The 20,691-nt window shown below is 32.5% G+C and overlaps 1 protein-coding gene across 1 annotated transcript; it reads left to right on the plus strand.

The window, feature by feature from the left end:
• Positions 1 to 7,846: 7,846 nt before the first annotated feature.
• On the plus strand, positions 7,847 to 12,414 carry LOC123195665 (disease resistance protein At4g27190-like). Its single transcript, XM_044609482.1, has 6 exons — positions 7,847 to 8,071; positions 8,186 to 8,861; positions 9,914 to 10,113; positions 10,872 to 11,567; positions 11,843 to 12,086; positions 12,230 to 12,414. Exons 1-6 carry the CDS (start codon positions 7,847 to 7,849, stop codon positions 12,412 to 12,414), a joined length of 2,226 nt encoding a protein of 741 aa, XP_044465417.1.
• The last annotated feature ends 8,277 nt before the right edge of the window (positions 12,415 to 20,691 follow it).

Consider the following 20,691-nt stretch of genomic DNA (forward strand, 5'->3'; position numbering starts at 1 on the left):
TACCTCTCCGGCTTCGTTGCCGACTGCCTCTCCCTCCGGAAGAATCCTCTCCTTCTGATGATCGCTTTCCTCCCATTTGGAGGCCCGATCGACGTCGAAAACGCCTTGGGAGACGAAGAACTTCGTCTGGGAAGACGAAGTTCTTCGTCTTCTCAGACGAAGACGAAGTTCTTCGTCTTCCCAGACCCTAGGGTGAAACTGTCATTTTATTAAACTTAGGCTGGGGGAAAATTTTTGTTTTCAAACTTTAGGGGGGCAAAAAGAGATAAAATTTTCAGACGTTAGGGTTCTGTTAAATTTAACTGGCCATGGGTGGGTGTTTGATATTTTCATAGTTAAAGGGTGGAAACTTGTCATTACAGCATACCTTGGATGGGAAATAGTCGTTTGGCCTAACTTTTATTAGGATATTCAATTCTAAGATTTCTTATAAAATTCTCCAAATTGACAATGCCGTCATATTAGTGAATATAGAAATGATGCCGTCTGCATAGCGTTTTCAAATCTTGCAGGCTTCCCTCCTAATTGTTGACTAAGAAGATGATCTCCAATCTCTGAAAATTAAGTCTGTTCTTGAATAAAACTTACAAGTTATTGCTGAACTAAGTAGCACAGAAATGAAAATGTAAAGACACAAAACAGACACACTGAAACACAAATATAGGCAAATAAACACGATTTTTTTTTTCTGAAACACATTTTGAACTTTTTTAATATTTCTCCACATTTTCATTTCTGATAATTTTGAGAGAATACATTTCAGCCTTTCCCTTTTTGCGTTCCCAAATTTCAGTCTTTCCATTTTCATGCTACTCAGGAGATGGCACAGCACAATACAATATTTCATAAAAAGGATAATGAAAAAAGCAAATCAAGGGTTCTATGTCTTTCTCAGAAACTGCCTGACATGGAGCCAGCATGTTCACATGTTCACATTCGGAAATTGGACTGATTGCAGAAATAAGCTGATGACATTCTTCACTTCCTGAGATGATATCCTTAACCATAATTAAACAGGAGATGTTTGAGTTTATCATGTGTAGATTTATAGTAACAATAGAGATAGATGAAAATTTAACTGTGTTTTGAACGATGAAGGGTTTCGTCTTCCTCATTTGTTAAGGGCTTCTTTTCTGGTTTCCTATACTTAGTTTCCATGAAGATCCAGCGGGAGAAATTGCAAGGTTTTGTGTTTGTTTTGATAAAATTGAATGGTTCAGACTGTACATTACATGTTGCAAGCCATAAACCCTAAGATTAATGAAGAAAATTACTGTTATTGGACCATAAGCACTTTTCTTTGTAAGAGATCATGATATTGAGGATCATTTAACAGATTGAATGAGAAATTGTCATTGAAAGTTTTTGAAGCTAATAATGCCAAAGGTCAGGAGTCCAATGTGAATTTACAAATTTTAATTAATGAAGTGCATAAGCATGATAATATGATAAAACACTTGCATAGGACAAAGTTGGAAAAACAACATAAAAGACAGATTGATGTCTATAAGCTTGAGTGTGAACTTTATATTATGAAAAATGTCCTTAAGGGATATAAAAAGGCTTTAAAGGAGACCCATAAGACATTTGTTGAATATAAAGTACGGTGTCGCAAATTGATGAACCACTTTACAAGGATGTTATAAATGGTAGAGGTTTAGTTTTAAGCACTATGGAATTAGAAAAGCAAAATGCGAAGCAAGAAGAAGAAATGAAAAAAGACGAAGAGAGAAGGAAACTAGAAGAAGAGATGAAACAATAAGAAAGAAGAATACTGAAAGATAAGATGAAGAAAGAAGAAGGAAGGATGTTGGAAGAAGTAATGAAGATGGAAGAAGAAGAAAGAAAGATGCTTCAAAACGACATAAAGAAGCAAGAAGCAGATAAAAGAAAGCTAAAAGAAGATGAAACATTGAATCGTGTGCTAATTGAAAAGAAAATTAAGGAGTGTGAAGAGAGATAGATTTCAATTTTCAAAGCACATAATTATAGGATTCATATGTTTTCTATGAAGGTGTTTGACTTTGAAAATGAGGTAGTACACTTCAAGCGCTTGAATGACAAACAAAAGGTTTATAAAAATTTTCATCGATTCCAAGCCTATCTTAGAGTAAAGAATAAAATTTCAAATTAAGGGAGAGTGTTGAAAATTAATTTTCATTTTCTAGGTTGGTGTATTTAGGAAATTAAAGAGTCATCTACTTGATTCATATATTTAGGAATATCAAAAGTCATTTTGGATTTGAAGAGTCACCTTGATTTGAAAAGTCATCTAGATTGGAAGAGTCACATTGTTTGGAAAAGTCATTTTGCACTTATAAATACTTCATTAGTTTCTAGTTTGGAAAATGAATAAAAATTTACATTCTTCCTCATAAACACTTGTATATTCTAAAATCTCTCTTCTCCCTAACAATAGTTAGTTATATCTTTGAACAAATGTTTAGTCATATGTGCTATTAAAATATGAAATAGTTTGCAAACTTATTTCATAACTGAGTAAAAAATGAGTATACAAGCAGAATGCAGGATATTGCTGATGTTTTAACAACAAGTGATAATAAGATTTTAGATGAAGAGATTATTAATTTCATTTTACGTGGTATTGGATTTGAATTTGATGTAGCAGCAGTGCATATTACATCTAAGTTGGATTCTACAACTAAAACTATAACTCTTTCTGAGGTAAAGTTTATATTGCAAATATTTGAAAGGTGGAATATATAAGATTAGTTCATTTTATGCATTGGATTTTAATGGTGAAAGTGCCAATCTAGTTGCAAGGTCCAAATAGAATGAGGATCAAAACCAGACAAATAAGGCGAATGACTGATAAGAAAATATGCAAGCTATTTCTCAAATAATATTGGACAATATAATTAGTAGGTAGAGCAGAAAATTTTTTTTCAAAACCCAAAGCAATTGTCAAGTGTCTGGCAAAGAAAGACACATTGCTCTTCATTGCTATCATAGATTTGAAATCTCGATGAATGGCCATTACAATAATGTTCTACATACCAAAATGTTAACACAAATTTCCAATAAAATATTAGAACTTCTTCACCCCAAATATTGCATGTCAAAATTCTCTCAAGATAAAGATGTTACTATTGATTTTACATCTAAATATTGTCTTTGCAAGGATAAAGATTCCAAGATTATTTGCTTTAAGGTACTTTAAAGAATGGATTATATATCAACTCTCAAAATGTCCTGATCATACATTCAAAGTCAAGTTTAAGCCTTAGGATTAAATTTTATGTCCTTAGAAATAGATAGAAGTACTGAAACTTTAGTCAAAAAATTCGATATGTTAAAAGATGATGTTTTAGATAATGTTGTTCTATATATCAATAAACTTGATGTTTTAGGTGCTCTTATTGCTTATAATTCGGTTTTGTCTCTTTGTTAATTTCTATAACACTTATTAGTGCGTAATAGTGTTATTTGTGTCCTTTTGAATTAAATTGAGTTATTGTTGGTATTTGGAATATGTTAGAAATGACTAAGTATTATAATATGGGAATTTAAGCTATTAAACAACCATGCATGAAGAGTGCTAACCCATTTATGATATGTCAAATAGATAAAATGGATAATGTACCATGTATGATTATTTAAATGAATGAATGACCATTCATTGGGTGTGAATGACCGTTTCAATGGTAATATGATTTCAAATCTATAAAAAGGCACATATCCGTATGTTATGAGTCATTTACACACACATCACAAGAAAAATGATCAATTCCTTGTTTTTTTCAGTGATTGAAGGTGATAATAAGATGTTAATACATTTTCAATATTCTGATATGAATTTTTGGTGATATTTTAGTGTGTTTTCATAATGCAGAAAACAACTATTAGAAACGTTAGGAAATAAATTGACTTGTTTTGGTATTGAAATTTGGCGAGGACAACTATGATTTTTCATTCAAGACACATATAAATGACAATTCCAAGGATGTAAATAATTATATATTACCGAAATTTAAGGTTTTATATGTGTACAAATGACAGTTCAAAAGACATTTACTATTGTTCATTGATTAGGGAAGAGTTATCGATACGCAACAAATGGTCGTACAAAAGACATGTTTAATCATTTGTGACAAGTAGGTTAAGTCACAATGAACGTTTGTATAGAAGAGTGCACAAACGTTCATGTGTGGTCCTTGATAAAACTCCTTATTGAGCAACATAAAGTCAACAACATGAGATTGAAAGACAAAGACAATCATGATGTAAGCATGAAAGACCATTCAAGGACATTATTAGGTTTGGGTCTACTTATAACGGGTCAACCCAACTTGATTTGCTTAACTATTAAAGGGTAGTTGTTGGATGGCATTTGGACTATTATTTAAATGTCTAAAAACTGTCATTATTTTTATGCAAAAATGAAACCAAAAGAATTTCCTCTTCTCCTCTCCATGAACTAAAAGCACAAAGACACAAAAGAATATGTCTCCCAATGAAATGTAGTGCTATGAAAAAATGACTCACGTCAACTCCTCATGTAGTATACAGACTGATTTCGTCACAAACCAAAAGCTAAGTACACTAAATTTATGTTTACAGTATTTACAAAGTTCGATTTGGCATGTTTAAATGTTTTCCAACATTAGTATTAGAGTCTATGTTGTGTATATGTCATGTCTTCTGTGAATTAAATTTTGTATTCTGTGAATAATATAATTTGAATTTTTGATTTATGATTGAAATTTTGTTTAAATTCAAATTTTGGGCATGAACTAAATTCGACCATTATTGCATGAAATTATTGATTGGAAACGTGTTAGATAGTTACTTGGAATTGTATTACTTGCATTCAATTAAAAATAGCCTAAAATGATGTTGAAATCAACAAATTTAGTGCCAAAAACTATAACCTACAATGTGACTTTTATGCCACTATTTTGTCGGATTCTGATGATGTTGGCATCGGAAGTTGTTATAGGAAGACTTATCGTCAAAGGAGCTTCAAAAGAGCTATGGTTTCATTGCCAGATAATGGCTAGAAGATGGCCAATTGAACCAACCAAGATCTAAGGTTCATGGTGCTATTTGAGTTACAATCGAGTTGGAAAAACCTAATTGCCCAACTCGTTTGGTCAATGGGTTGTCGAAACCCGTTGGTCAATAGGTCAACCAATGGTCAACCAGATTAAATCTGAATGGGTCAATGCCTACCTAAGTCAATTGATCAGTCAATGGTCAAATTTTGATCGATTATTGGTCAATGATACCAGTCAACAGTGGTCCTCTGATGCATGTAATGGCATGAAAGCTTGTGAAAGGCCTTTCTTAGCACATGAGAGACTTCTCTAAACGCATAACGGCCCATATGGCTCACTTTTGGCGTGTGAACATGCGTGCATGCACTGCTTCGATATGTGGAGGCGAGTGTGACATCCACTCGATGCGTGAAGGCACACAGAACATGTTTTGGCACGTGATAGTGCATGAGACACTGTTTTCAACATGTTTAAGCATGTGAAACCCATTTTTAGTGCATGGAAGCTATAGGATGCTCAAATATGCACGTAGAATATGTTCTATGGGTCCTACAACACGTAAAAGCATGCAATACATCATTTTGACTCCTGAAAACATATATTGGTGATTCAAAACACATGTTTATAATTCGTGCAAGTTTGTCAACTAAGAACTATCACTTTAAGTATATGATGTGATCATCTGATAATCTAATAGTGCATGTTGAAACTTTATATATTCAATAAAGATTTAAACTTAAAAGACAAGTTATACTCTCTTAATTGAAAAAGATATGGTATATAGTCTAATCATATTCTGGCATGACCATTAGCCCCCACAATGAATGATCTTGTTTGGGATAAGAATACAAAAATTTTTGGAATTAAATGGATACATTATAGCTAACTAAAGAGCGACACATAATAATGTAAGTGAAAAAATCCACCGTTTTGTCATGATTCCTATAAGAATTTGAACTTGTCTATACTAGATAGTGTGGATTGGATTGATTTTCATTTTTTCATTGAAAAGGAACTATGACAATGGAGTTAGAGTACCATCAATGTATGCTACAAGATCAAAACCGATGAGAGTCAATTGAATTTGTTTTCTCCAAACAGGGAAATTGGATGAAGTGTGTTTGATAGGAAAATGAGTTGGTGCATTTAAGTGCACAATAAGGGTTTCAATAGTGATTGTCATGGTTAAGTTTGAGAGAAAAAATTAATAACAATTAGGTGAGGATTGAAAGAACCTTGTTGGAGCGTTTACTGCTCTGATATCATATTGTAGCAATGAATCCATTTAATATTAGCTTTGGCTTCTATAATGAGAACTAAGTGTTCAATGCAAAAATATAGAAGATAAAATTGCAAACTGTTACAGAAATATTGAACCTAATCCAGAGTTTGTTATCCCTTGAAGTCATCCTTTGCATTGGCTTCGTCTTCTTAAATTTTTGAATAGCTCTCTTTATACAATTATTAATATTTTCCAAGAGGTTGATATCAATCATTTTCTTTTTTGACTGGATGTGAGACTTTTTGATTGTGGAGCCCTCATCTTCATGACACTATATCTTTACTCGTCAACTCCCACCATAATTGAGATGAATTTTCTAGTTAACCTTCCTTTGTAAACTTCATGTATTTTCTTTCTTTATTTATTATTATTATTTTTTTCAGTGTGTATATAAGAAAAAAGTAGCTACAATGTTGCCCCCTACCTCATGACATGCCACTAACCTTATCTTGTATTTTTATCTACAAGTACAAGATAGGGACACATTTAACCAACTGGGTTTTTCATTTTCATTTTGGAATATTTATCTTACCCTCTTCTTCTCCATTATCTCTGTATCCACATTCAAATAATTTTTTTTTTATTTCACCATTCCAGTAAACTTTTCTTATTTTGTGGTTAAACATGTTGTAATCAGATTCTTCTTCCGCACCCCAATCCTGCACTGATTATATGGGGAATTGGTTTAGTTATTTGCACAATTACAAGACCAACTTTGAGAATCTCAAGGTACAAGTTGACAAGCTTACCCTTGTCAAACAGTGTGTTCTGCATAAGATTGAGGTTGCTAGAAGAAATGGAGAAGAGAGAGATCAGGACGGTGAAGAGTGAATGATTAATGTCAACAAGCTCATTGATGAGGCAAATGAGATTATTGAAGATGAATGGAATGGAAAGAAGAGATGTTTTGGGGGGTTATGTCCTAATTTGGGAACCCGCCATCAGCTTAGTCAGAAAGCAGCGAAAGAAGTTAAGGTTATGGTTTTACTCCTGTCTCAAGGAGAAAGAGTCCATGAAATCTCTTTTCGTCCCATTCCAGGGGAGATTTCCAGCTTGATTACTTCCAGCCAAAATCCATTTATTTCTTTGCGCAACTACAAGAGATACTATGTGAATCTTGTTACTGAAGTTGAAAAGCTGATAGATAGCAGAGAACGTTTACAACGTATGATGGAGGTTTCTAGAAGAAATGGAGAAGCGATTTATGAAGATGTTTTGAAGTTGGTAATGAGTGTTGGAGAGCTTGTAGATGATACAAGGACTTTTGAAGCCTTTGAGCAGATAGCAATTAGTTGATGTTTCATCGGGTTGTGCCCTGATCTGACAGCCCGTTATCGTCTCAGCAGCAAAGCAGTGAGGCAACTGAAGGCTGTTGCTGAACTCCGGGGAGAAGGAGTGTTTGATAGAGTTTCGTATGCTATCATTCCACCCAACCCATGGCTTACTTCTACCAAAGTATACAATAATTTGGGATCAAGAATGTCCACTTTGCAGGCTATACAACACATTAAAGGATCCTAAAATTAACATGATTTGGGTGTACGGAATGGCTGGCATTGGCAAGACTGTGTTAGTGAAGCAATTAGCAGCTCGAGCTGAGACAGAGAAGCTCTTTGATGTTGTGATCTTTGCAGAGGTAACTTCAAGATCAAACATGAAAGAGATTCAAGGAGACATTGCAGATCATCTGGGTCTGATGTTCCGTTGGGAGGATGACGAGAGAAGAGCAATCAGGCTATTTGATCGATTGAAGAAAGAGAAGAACGTTCTTGTAATATTAGATGATATCTAGACAAGTTTTAATTTGAGGAGAGTTGGACTTCCTGTGGTAGTTGATCAGTGTAGAGTATTGCTAACACCAAGAGATAGCGATGTATTAAATCAGATGGGTTCTCAGCAAAATTTTGCTATTGGCGTTTTAGATGAGGAAGAAGCTTTTGGTCTATTTAAGAAAATAGCAGGCGATTCTGCTGAAAACCAGGAGTTGCAACCCTTAGCAATTTACATAGCCAAGGCATCTGGAGGCTTGCCTCTTGCCATTTCTTCAACTGCAATTGCGTTGAGAGGCAAGGGTATAGCTACATGGCGCAATGCATTGCTAAGTTTGAGAAGGCCTTTATTGAATAACTTCAGTGGGATACTTGCTGAGGTTTACTCAAGTATAGAGTTGAGTTATAGTCTTTTGAAAGGGGAGGAACTCAAGTCAACCTTTTTGCTTTGTAGTCTGATGAAATATTCTGGCAATGTTTCCATTATGGAGTTGTTAAAATATGGAATGGGTTTGGGTTTATTTAAAGAAATTAGTAGTGTGGAAGAAGCACGAAATAGAGTATATACACTGATTCATGAACTCAAATGTTGTTGTTTGTTACTAGATGGTCACTCCGATGAATGGTTTTCTATTCATGAAATTGTTCTTCTTGTTGCCATATCAATTGCATCTAGAGATCAATATGCATTTACAGTGACAAATGGGGCTGCGGATTGTCTAGATAAGGAAGCACTTAGAAGATGCCAGGCAATGTCCATATGTGACAGTAATAATAGAGAGCTTCCTGAAGGTTTGGACTGTCCACATCTCAATTTTTTCAATCTTCTTGCTCAAAATACGAATATGAAAATTCCAGACAGTTTTTTCAGTGGAATGACGCAACTCACTGTTCTAAGCTTGACCAAAATGCACTTATCACCATTAACTTTCTCATTGTCTCTTAGTAAACCTTCAGACATTGTGTTTGGATCAGTGCAAATTGGGAAACATGGCTGGTATTGGAGACTTAAAGAACCTAGAAATCCTCAGCTTATCACATTCTGATATTAAGTTTTTGCTTGAAGATATAAGTCAATTGACTCGGCTGAGGATGTTAGATATGAGTGGTTGTTCCAAACTACAAGTTATTTCACCAAATGTTTTATCAAATTTTTCTTGCTTAGAAGAATTGTATATGAGTAATAGCTTTCTCCAATGGGAAGTTGAAGGGCTCAGTTTTGAAGGAAGAAATGCTAGCCTTAACAAGTTAAAACATTTGGCTGAATTGACATCTTTAGAAATATGTATTAAAGATGCCAATATTCTACCAACAAATCCTGTTTCTAAGTGGAGAAGATACAGGATAATCACAGGTGATGTGTGGTACTGGTTTAGTGAGTATGGAACTTTAAGAACATTGAAACTCAAGGCCAATGCTAGCATTTTCCAAAGCGTGGGATTACCAAGAAATTGAATGGAATTGAAGAACTATACTTAGATGAATTGTTGGGTGTCGATAACGTTCTTTATCAATTAAATGGTGAGGGTTTTTCACAATTGAAGCATCTCCATATTCAGAATAATTCCTTCTTTCAATGTATTGTTGACCCAACGGATCGGGAACCTGGCCATGCTTTTCCCAAATTGGAGTCAATGTTTCTTCACAATTTGATGAACTTGGAGATGATATTTAAAGGTCAATTCACTAAAGAGTCATTTTGCAATTTAAAAATCATAAAGGTGGCAAAGTGTGATAAGTTAAAAGGTGTCTTTTCATTTTCTATTGCTAGAGGGCTTCCACGACTTCAAACACTTGATTTAAGTGAATGCAAAAATATGGAACATATATGTTTTCCTAAACAGTTGCAGATATTTATGTTGCTGACAGTGAAGAAGACATCGCAATCAATCAAGTGGTGAACAAGATTGAATTTGGTCAGATACGCTCCTTAAATTTGAAATCACTTCCAAAACTCAGAAGCTCTTGCTTTAAAGTGAAATCGTTCTATGAAGACGTTTTGGAGGATTTGGTTGACTCAAACATGCCACTTTTCAATGAAACGGTAAATTAATTCGAAGCTTTTTCTTCTTTTTCATTTTTATTCAATATAAATTGCTTAGGAAAAAGCAACAGAAATGTAAGCCTTAGGGATGCCATATGTTCATAATAATAAAAATTGACATTTTAGATTTATACGAAATTACTGAAACAAACAACTTTCTGCAGGTTTTGTTTCCCATGTTGCAGGTACTGGAACTGGCTGAAATTAACATTCAGAAGATTTGGCACAATCAACTTCCATCAAAGTCTTCTTCCATTCAAAATTTAACACATTTAATCTTGCAAGGGTGTGGTAAATTAAACTATATATTCTTGTCTTCTATATTACAAGGCTTTGTGAAACTTCGACACCTTGAAATATGCCATTGTGAAATTCTGGAAGAGGTAATCTTCGTGGAAGAGTACAGTGAAGAAGAAAGGAAGTTAAGAATCTTCCCTTTTTTAGAGTGCTTAGTGATAAAAGATTTTGAAAAACTTAAAAGATTTTGCTCAGAAAATTACATTGAATTTCCATCCTTGAAAAGCTTGTAGATAGAGCAACGCCCTCAATTCAAGTCATTCGTCTTGACAAACATAAACATAGGCTCAGAGGAGATTCAACCTCTCATCACTGAAAAGGTACAAGATATTATATTATCATCAACTTGTCATTATGCTGCTCTTCTGATCTTCTAGATAGTAATTTATCCGCATAAAAGTTTTTCAATTACTTCAGTGCATATTAAATAATTTAGTTACTCTATGGTGTGAACCCTACAGGTTATATTACCTAGCTTAGAGGAAATGGTAATTTCTGGCATGGATAACTTGAAGGTGATATGGAACTACCAACTCCTTGAGCATTCTTTTCAAAGACTAAAAATAGTCGAAATCAAGAACTTTGATAAGCTATTCTCTATTTTTCCTTCAGCTACGTTTGAAAGGTTCTGGCAGTTAGAAACACTAACTGTTACTGCTTGTGCTTCATTAGTAGAGATATTTGATCTCCCAAGGTTAAATGTTCAAGCTCAGTTAAAAGAATTGTATATCCATGGTCTACCAAAAGCGAGGCATATATGGAAAACGGAGCCCCAAGTGAAGCTTTCCTTTCCAAAGCTCCGCTTAGTGAAAGTTATTGGATGTCAGGATCTACAAAATCTTTTTCCAGCCTCCATTGCCAAGAGCCTTTTTGAACTTGAGGAGCTTGAGTTGGTTAATTGTGGAGTGAAGGAGATTTTTTCAAAAGAAGAAAGCGGAGAATCAACTATTAGGTTTGTCTTTCCACGGACAACAATTCTCAAATTCTCAATGCTGCCACAACTTAGATATTTCTATCCTGGAACACATACTTCAGAATGGATGGCATTAAAAAGGTTGGAGGTGTGTGATTGTGACAATGTGGAGATATTCACTTCAAAACTTCTCGGTAACCAACTTGATGTACCAGCAAAACAACCCCTCTTTTTGGTTGAAAAGGTAATAGCCCCTTTACTATTTGTCCTTCAAATCAGTAAATTGAATAAGATGGGAACCTCTATCTCTGTCAAAAGAATGATTTTCTTTTAATTGCCAGATTAAGTGATCTAAAATACTATATCAACTTCAATCAGTCGGTAAGTTTCATTTTTTTATTATTATTATTTTTTTGAAGGCTTTTTAAAAAGAAGAGTTGATTGCCGCAACTTGAAATCATGTTAATAGTCGGGTTTGACAAGATTAACTTCAACTTCCTTTTGTTTATTCGTTACTAGGTCTTCCCAAATTTGGAGGAACTGAAACTCGGTGGAAAAGTCATTGCAATGATATGGCAAGGGACATTTCCAGAACACCTATTTCGCAGAGTTGAAGTTCTTCTCGCTATCAGAGATGAATCAGATGTTTTTCCATTTCAAGCCTTTCAAAGATTTCACAATCTGGAAAAGCTCATCCTAAGTCGTGGTTCATATAAAGAGTTATTCTCACATGAAGAGACAGACGAACAAGATAGACAAGCCAGTATATTGACACAGATTAAAGAATTAAAGTTGTTTGAACTTCCTAATATAAGGCACATTTGGAAACAAGAGTCAAACTTAGCACATTACTTCAGAATCTTGTCATTCTTGATTTATGGTGGTGTTATAATTTGAATTATTTAGTGCCATCATCGACATCTTTCTACAATCCAACAGTTTTGGAAGTGTGGTTTTGCAAAAATTTGAAGAACTTAGTAGCACCCTCAACAGCCAAGACCCTGGTGCTACTCAAAGAAATGAAGATTGGTGGATGTGAAATGATGGTAGAAGTAGTAGCAAATGAGGGATGTGCAATAGAAAAAGTTTAGATTAACTTTTGCAAATTGAGGAGGTTAACACTTTTTGGTTTAGAAAGTCTTAGAAGCTTCTGTTCTGGGAATTATACTTTCATATTCCCATTACTACGAGAAGTATTCGTATTAGAATGTCCCAATATGACTTTTTTCTCCAGCGGAGTTTTGAGCACACCAAATATACAGGCAGTACAACAGAGTTGGGCAGCGAATGTATGGCATTGGAACGGAGATCTTAATACAACCATACGACAGTTGCATAAGAAAATGGTACGTATTGATTTGCTGAGCTAACTCCTTGGTTTTTTTGAACTTAAAAGAGCAACTTCCATAATATCTAGATTATTTTCCTTGTTGTTTATTCCTGGTTTCACCTTGAATTGCTATGGTTACAGAATTTTGAAACTTGTAAAGCAATGTTTTTAAAACCAAACCGATAATTGAATTGGATGTCTTATTGATTCATGGTTCGATCGGTTCAATTGAATAGTTCAACCAGTTTCTAAATTATAATATATTTCTTATATACCATTTAATATTTATCACATTTTTAAATATAAATAATATGTATTTGAACGAATGATCTAATATCACTTATCTAATGTTCTCCTATTAAAAATATTTGTATAAATATTTAACTTATTTCAACCCACTAAAATCAATTCAATTCAATTATTCCCTCTAATTCATGTTTGTTTGTTTTCAATAACTCATTCTCTTTCTAATTAATATTTATTTATTTTCAATTATAACTATTTAACTTTCAACCAATTAGTCAACCATACTCTTTTAATGTTATCGACACTACTTTGAATTTTTTTTTTAAATATATATATAAAAGACAGAAATCAGTTTTTTTTAGGGGTATTGAACCAGACGTAGAGTTGATTTACGATCAAATTGGTTGAACTGATCAGTCTAATCCAATCCGATTTTAATAACACTGTTGTAAGATTAAGTTCATCTTACATGTAGTTTGCAAAGCATTATGATTTGTGTTTCTTTTGAAATTATAGGTTGAAATTCCTTGACAAATAATTTTTCTGGACATACTATAATTCATCCTTACCTAAGAGATTGTCCAATATTCATAGTCGAAGTCTTCCTTTATACAATTGTTAATATCTTCTGGGAAGTTGTTGGCCTGGTCCCATATTTTCGCTGGATTACAAGGCTTTGGACTGAATAAAATGAGTTGGAGTAATAATATTATTTTTAGGATAAATAAATGGTACAAATGTAAAATCCTTTACCGCTAGTAAAGAAGAGCCCTGTTAAAAGACTTGACTGCATGTAAATATTTTACTGAAAGGTTTTGCTTAGTGCTCAAAGACTTCTATCTCCTTTTACCTCCTGATAGGGTTGGATACGAGCTTAACTGAGCCTAAACAGGGCTCAACTTGTTTTTGGCTCGTTTTCAGTGAGCCCAAGCTCGGGCTCAAGCTCAAGCTCAGGCTCATAGAGCTCGCTAAGCATATGTTCGTGTTCAGTTCGTTTTATAATTTTAGCGTTTGAGCTCGACTCGTACTTTGCTCGAGTTCGTGTATTCGGGCTCAGATTCGCTTTAGGCTCACATTTTAGGCTCAATAGCTCAGTTTCACTCCAAGTTAAATGTTTTCTCATTTGAGTGAACAGCTCGTGAGTCGAGCTCGGCTCGCTTAACAAGTATTCGGATTCAGGCTCGTGTTCGTTTTTTCCTTAAAATTCAGGCTTGCATTCGTATTCGGGCTCGTTCAAAGCAAGCTCGGGCTCGTTCGAGAAAAGCTTATTTCAAGTCCGAACAAGCTCGCTTCGAATCCAGTCCTACCTCCAAGAGAAATTAATGCATAGAGCAAGCAGTTGATTGGTTGACCCTTGGATGTGTCTGCAAAATAAATGATTCCGGGTGATTTTTTTATATGCAAAATGACCCTTTTAACCCATCTGACTTCGCGCAAGAATACTAGTGTCATAATATTTTCAGTTGTTATATTTTACAGTAAATGTAATCTTGTATATATTAATAATAAGTGTAAACATGGATATAAATGTTAATGTATTAATATCATTCTACTTTTAATTCAATTTTATTTAATTATATAATTACTTATTAACTTTTTAGTATAATAAAAAATATTTTCATAAATTAATATAATTTAAATTAACAATTTATGCTATTTAAATATGTAATTGATTTTATAAAACTATTTATTATATGAAAATTAGAATGTGAACAACATGATTAACTTACCGATGTGATTTTTCAATTTACTAAATGTAAGTTAGGATTTAATTTTCCATCTTGCATCTGGATAGAAATATATCTCTTCGAGTTAACATATAATTTTTCTTTTTATATGAACACCAACACCAATGTCTAATACCAGCACTCCTCCCACCTCTAGAATCTTCCCCGGTTCTGATATGGATGTGAATTTAGATTTAGATATCAGCCAATCCAAAAAGTCCACTCTTTGGTTCCTCAAGTTGAAAACGTCGTCGTTTGGGTTGATTGTGTTATTTCCGAAAACGATTCTTCCTGTTTCACCTCTGAAAAGTCTCGACCTCCTGTCCCCAGTCTTCTCCATTTGGTTTTCGGTGGGATCATCAAAACTCTGCAAGCCCTTGGCCAAATTTTCAGCCCCAAAAGAACCCCCCAATTTCATCATAACAATCCTCTCAATAACAACATCACCAACACAAACACCGCCACCCTCCGCCTTTAGTTCTAAGTCTACCTTATCGGTTGGAAACCACACCAACCGCCACGATGATGATGGAGATATCGTTCAAGTCGAAATCACACACCACTCTCCCACTCAAGTTTTGAAGAATTTTAATGAGATTCATTATCTCCGAATCAAGTTATCTAGCGGAGAACTCGGGGTCGAAGATGTTGTGTTATTGAAATGAAGAGCTTGATAGCCGATTTCGGAAAATGTCACCATGAGAATGAAGTACAGTTTATTTTGCAATTAGTCCTTGATTACTGTGCTGCATATGCTAGACAGTACTAATATAATGACAGGTGGTATGTTTTTTTTTAAAATAGCCTAAAATAAACTTTTAAATCGTCATTGAATATAATAATGATAAAAACTTATACTATAATAATAATATATATTAAAAGGTAGAATTTTAATTAATATAAAATTTTTTGTTTAACCCTCATCCCTATTTATAATATATATTAAAAATTAGATATATATATATATATATATATATATATATATATATATATATATATATATATGGGTATTTAAAGTTTTCAAAGTTAAAGAAATAAATTTTGTCCACAAACTAAACTTTTGTAGGAATAAATCTTTTGGCTATTCATAAATTCACATATCAGTCTTGGGTTGAATTCACATGGTTAGAATAATGATTGTAAGTTTAGATTCTACTTTTGATCATATTCTATCATACAGCATTTTAGAACATAAGAAGGGAGAACATGAGATGATTAAACTTCAACCCAGAGGACAATAAACAAAAGTGAAAACGAATTTTCATCTAACTCCAAAGCTCAAAGATTATATAGACGTTAATAATTAAATGTCATTCTCTGACATATATTATATTGTTTTATTTTATAAAGTGAATCGGACTTTGGTTAACCATTGACCCAATTATAAGAAAGTTGGACGTACTTATTGAACCAATTACACACTTTGTAATAAAAATATATAATATTTTACGTAATTGATTAATCAACTAGTCAAGTTAAACAGCATACATATATACATCAATGTTCCAATTGGTAGAATAATGGTAGGGCCTGTTAAACAAAATATTTGATTTCATTCTTCCATAATATATGATTTGATTCTTGTATATTATTTTTTTTTCTTTCTATAATCAGTTTTTATCCATTTATTCTATTTTCATAAGATTATTTTTTTTATTATACTGTAATAATATAAAATGTACAATTCATATCACAATTTTTTATGGTATCAAATGAAAAAATATCTTCATACAGTCATCATTTTTTAAATTGACTTTTACCCTTATTTTAGGATTTCGACTTTTTCTTTGTGCAGCTACCCCCCATAACTTTGAAACCTTTACATTTCAACCCTCTCTCCAATGATTTGCATAATCATCTCTGATGAACTTCTTCCTTTGTCTCCAAGTGACTTCAAGTATAACAATTTTATAGTTAAAAGAGGGTATACTCAAAATAATTATAGAAACTAGTCTCAAGGAAAGAATTTAATTGAGACTAAGTTGACATCATTCTAGTTTATCTTTGACAATCTCTCCCCATTTTGATGCAGCCTAGATAAGGTATTTCTTTTTCCATCGTCGTGCATTGTCCTATCTCCTTTTGTCATTGTCAAATGTTTCTCCTTCTTTGACAAATATCACATTAAAATCGAGTCACTCTTATCGTGATTTTTTCATCGATAACACAGTAGACTCTTTCTCTATCATATATAGTTTATTCTAATCATCCTCTCACAAAAACAACCCTTTGTTTCACAACAATTTTTTCATTAAAATAGACACGACTATGGATGTTCAATGGTGCTCTGGCTAATTCAAAGACAACTTTAGCTATAGTGCCACCCGACAATTCATCCCTTGGCTTTCATTGTTGATAGCCACTATTCCTAACACTACATCCCTTGAAAATTTAAAAAAGTTTGATGATGTTTTTAAAATTTTAATATGTTTTTCAATTGTTTTAAAAATGATAATTACATTCCCGAAGAAATGAACAAACCACAACATTTTAAAGTTGGTTATAGTTATGATAATTATTAAGAGTGTAAGTGCTAAATTTTTAAATTAGTAAGAATATATTGATAATTTAACGTGTATATTTAGTGTGTTAATGATTATTATGTAATTTTAATAAAATGACATAACAATCATTTATAAGAAAATCAAATAGGTTCATTAATATATGTGAATGACATATATGAATTTGCCCTTTGAGACTTAAAGGGTAGTAATTTGTCATTTTATCAAACCTTTAGTGGAAAATAATCATTTGATCTTAATTTAATTAATTTTTATTCTTTTCATACAAATTTGAGTATTAATTCAATTTTTAATTTGCTTCAGATTTCGGTTATGCAAAATCCAACCAGCACCACTCCACTCATAATTTTTTGACTCCAACCAACGTTTAAAAGATGAAGAAAGAAAGAGCAAGGAAGCAAACCACTCACTGATTCTATTTACCATCAATAATATTATACATATTTATTTTATGTATACAAATTAACATGCAATTATGTATATCATCACGTGATTATATATTATTTTATTTTTAATTTAAAATTTATAATCATATAATAACACAAATATATATAAAATAAATACATATAGTTTTATTGGTTTACTATTTACACACACAAGGGTGGCTCTCTTTACTATCTTATCCAAAAGCTTCATACTGTAATTACTTGGGTTCCTTTGTAAGGAAATAGATGGAAGCAATATCCATTGGATCTGATCCTCGTTTTTATTTTCAAGTACGTATTTGTTTTCTTTTACAATTCATATAAAATTATGAATCTGTGTGATGTCTGTGTAATTTATGTGCATAGGTGGGAAACATGAGAATCAGAGAGGGAATCAAATGTTTGCAAGATTTATTGCAATGGTACAAGTACAACTTGAGGCTTGAAAATGGCGGAATCCTTCATGAGACCATGGCCTTCCTTCAGTCTCTTCAATGATAAATACAAGTAAACGCTAAATGGTCTTTCATTGTTGAGAACTAGAACTTTTATCTAAACTAATGTAGCTTCTTTCATTAAATATGTGAAGGAAATTGAATTTGGAACACAATAGAAAGGAGAATGTCTATGGAACACATCTACAACGTGGACAAGTTCCTTCACCCTACTCTTCATTCATGTTCTCTCTCTTAATTATATATATAATAATAATGTTTTAGCAAAAATGTTTTCATATGAATATATCTATAATTAATTATTTTATATATTGCCTCAATTCGAGATCAATAAATATACTCGGCAATTTGCTAGCTAGGAAACTATAGAAATTGACTTGGTCATGTTAAAGAGACCTTGTTTGTTTGAATTTGCATTTTGTTGTTTATTAGGTGTGGATATGTTTGTATGTTAACAAGAAATCACTCAAATAAGAGAACAAACTATCAACTTTAAATCTACTCTAAATCAAGAGATTGGTATGGTGATGAATAAAAAGTGAAAAACATGGTCAAATATTTGTAAGAACTTCAAAAAGTAGGAAAACAAACATCTAGATAAAGTAGTAGATAAAGCGAAAGAGATGAGTTCGGTTGATCGAAAACTGAATTATTCTAATTTGGTGTCAGAGATTATTAAGTATGAGTTAAATGACATAAAAGATTATATACTTGGAGTTTATAAAGAAGAGAAAAATAAGTTGTTTAGATATTTAGATGAACTTTCAAATCAATTTAGTGTAACAATTGAAGAGAGTAGGCCCATTACAATGTAGGCTTCACGGGTCGGGCTAGATAGTCATATAACGAAGGCCTATAACAAGATTTCTACTTTAGCGAGTCATGTCATGTTGGGTCAAGTCCTTAATGGGCCACTCATTAATTTAATAATAAAATATTTTTAATTAAATAATTAAATATTGTTAATTTATATTCATTTTCAAATTAATTGAACCAAGAACAACATCTCATAAATTTTATTAATAATATTTCACTTATGGTAAAAGAATATTGTGGTTATATGATGAAAAAAAATCAAACATGATATAAATTAATTCATTTATATAAAATACATGTTCTAATTCTTATCTATATAATTTGTATTGCGGTTATATGATGGAAAGAAATTAAACATAATATAAATTAATTCATTTATATAATATACATGTTCTAATTCTTATCTATATAATTTGTATTTATCTTCAACATCCAAATTTTTGAAATGTTCAAATATATCCTCTACTATCCAGTTTTGCAAGTTGAATTCAGCAATCACCTATTCTTTTATATACATTATTGTCTCAACTATATTAGGGTGTAAGTTGGATTGTCTAGCATCTAACATGCATCTACTTATACTAAAAGATTACGCCAATGCTAGAGTGAACATCAACGATGTTAGTAGATCATGTGTCATGGTAAAAGGGGCACGATAAGTGGCAACAACAAATAGTAAAGGCATTTCTTTTCAATATTTTAAAAAATTTTCCTCTAATGGTCTTGCATTATCTTGAAATTTTCCTCTAATAGTCTCTCAATATCTTGAAAAACATTATGATATATATATTCCTTGAAATTAATATAACTAATTTCTATAATAAAATATAAATTTAACAAATGGTAAAATAATACACAATTAAGCATTGATTAATAGTTGTTTTTTCACTGGAGCATTGACCAAGTCTCAATCATACTCGCTAAAAAAATGGGTCTTTAAAATCTTTCACACTTTTCACATGCTTTTAATATAAGATATGTTGAATTCTACCTAATTCTATCATCAGTTTTTAAATTTTTTTCATCTTAACCCTATTTGTTTACACATTTCACAACATGTTTGCATGCTTGTATGAGATATGGTATATTTGTACCAACCCACTAGCACACGCCGATGTGATAAGCATGTATGTGTATTTGCAATTACAATTTTGTTTTTTCTGCTTGTGCTAAGATATAAATATAGAATGATTCCTTATATTAGGTTAAACAAATTGTGCCCCAAAAGGTTGCACCAACAAGTTTATTAGCATAGTCCTTGCTTCATAAGCAATGTTGTTCATAGCATTGGCACTTGTATTGTACGTTAAATGTAGGGAAATTGGTAAGCATGTTTGTGTCATTGCAATAGCAATTTTATTCTATATGGAATGGTTTGTTATTATGTACTCTATATATGCTTTTTATGTTTAGGCCCAAAGACTATTTCCCACTCAAGTTTTAGCCCATTTTCAAAAATATACCTGCAGTGATTTAAAAATTTGAACACCCACCCATGGGTTAACTTCAATTAGAATTTTCTATTAGAGGTAAGAGAAATTGTTATTTTACCCCCTAAAAATTTATATCATTTCTCTCTTTAGTTTAGAAAATTAACAATTTATTCCATTATTAAACTTTGAAAAGTTGTATTCCCCCCCCCCCCTCTCGGGATTTCAACTTTTCGAGCAAACCTCCCCCTTTTCGACAACCAACACCCTTTAGGTGTCTATCTCCCTTCTTCTAAGTTCATCAAGAAATAGTGATGGTCTTCATATCGAATGGACATCCAGGATGACAAGGTTTGTCAAGGATGTGAAATAGTGATGGTTTCGATGGTCTTTGTTTGGAATCAATGATTTGTCAAC

The sequence above is a fragment of the Mangifera indica genome, chromosome 14 (assembly GCF_011075055.1).
Source record: "Mangifera indica cultivar Alphonso chromosome 14, CATAS_Mindica_2.1, whole genome shotgun sequence".
NCBI lineage: Eukaryota > Viridiplantae > Streptophyta > Magnoliopsida > Sapindales > Anacardiaceae > Mangifera > Mangifera indica.

Excerpts from the sequence above, each read along its gene's own strand:
- LOC123195665 (XM_044609482.1), top strand. The coding sequence starts at position 7,847 with ATGGCTGGCATTGGCAAGACTGTGTTAGTGAAGCAATTAGCAGCTCGA. Across the intron at positions 8,862-9,913 it reads TAATAGAGAGCTTCCTGAAG|TTGCAGATATTTATGTTGCT; the intron begins GTTTGGACTGTC and ends TTTCCTAAACAG. Across the intron at positions 12,087-12,229 it reads CGAACAAGATAGACAAGCCA|TGCCATCATCGACATCTTTC; the intron begins GTATATTGACAC and ends TGAATTATTTAG.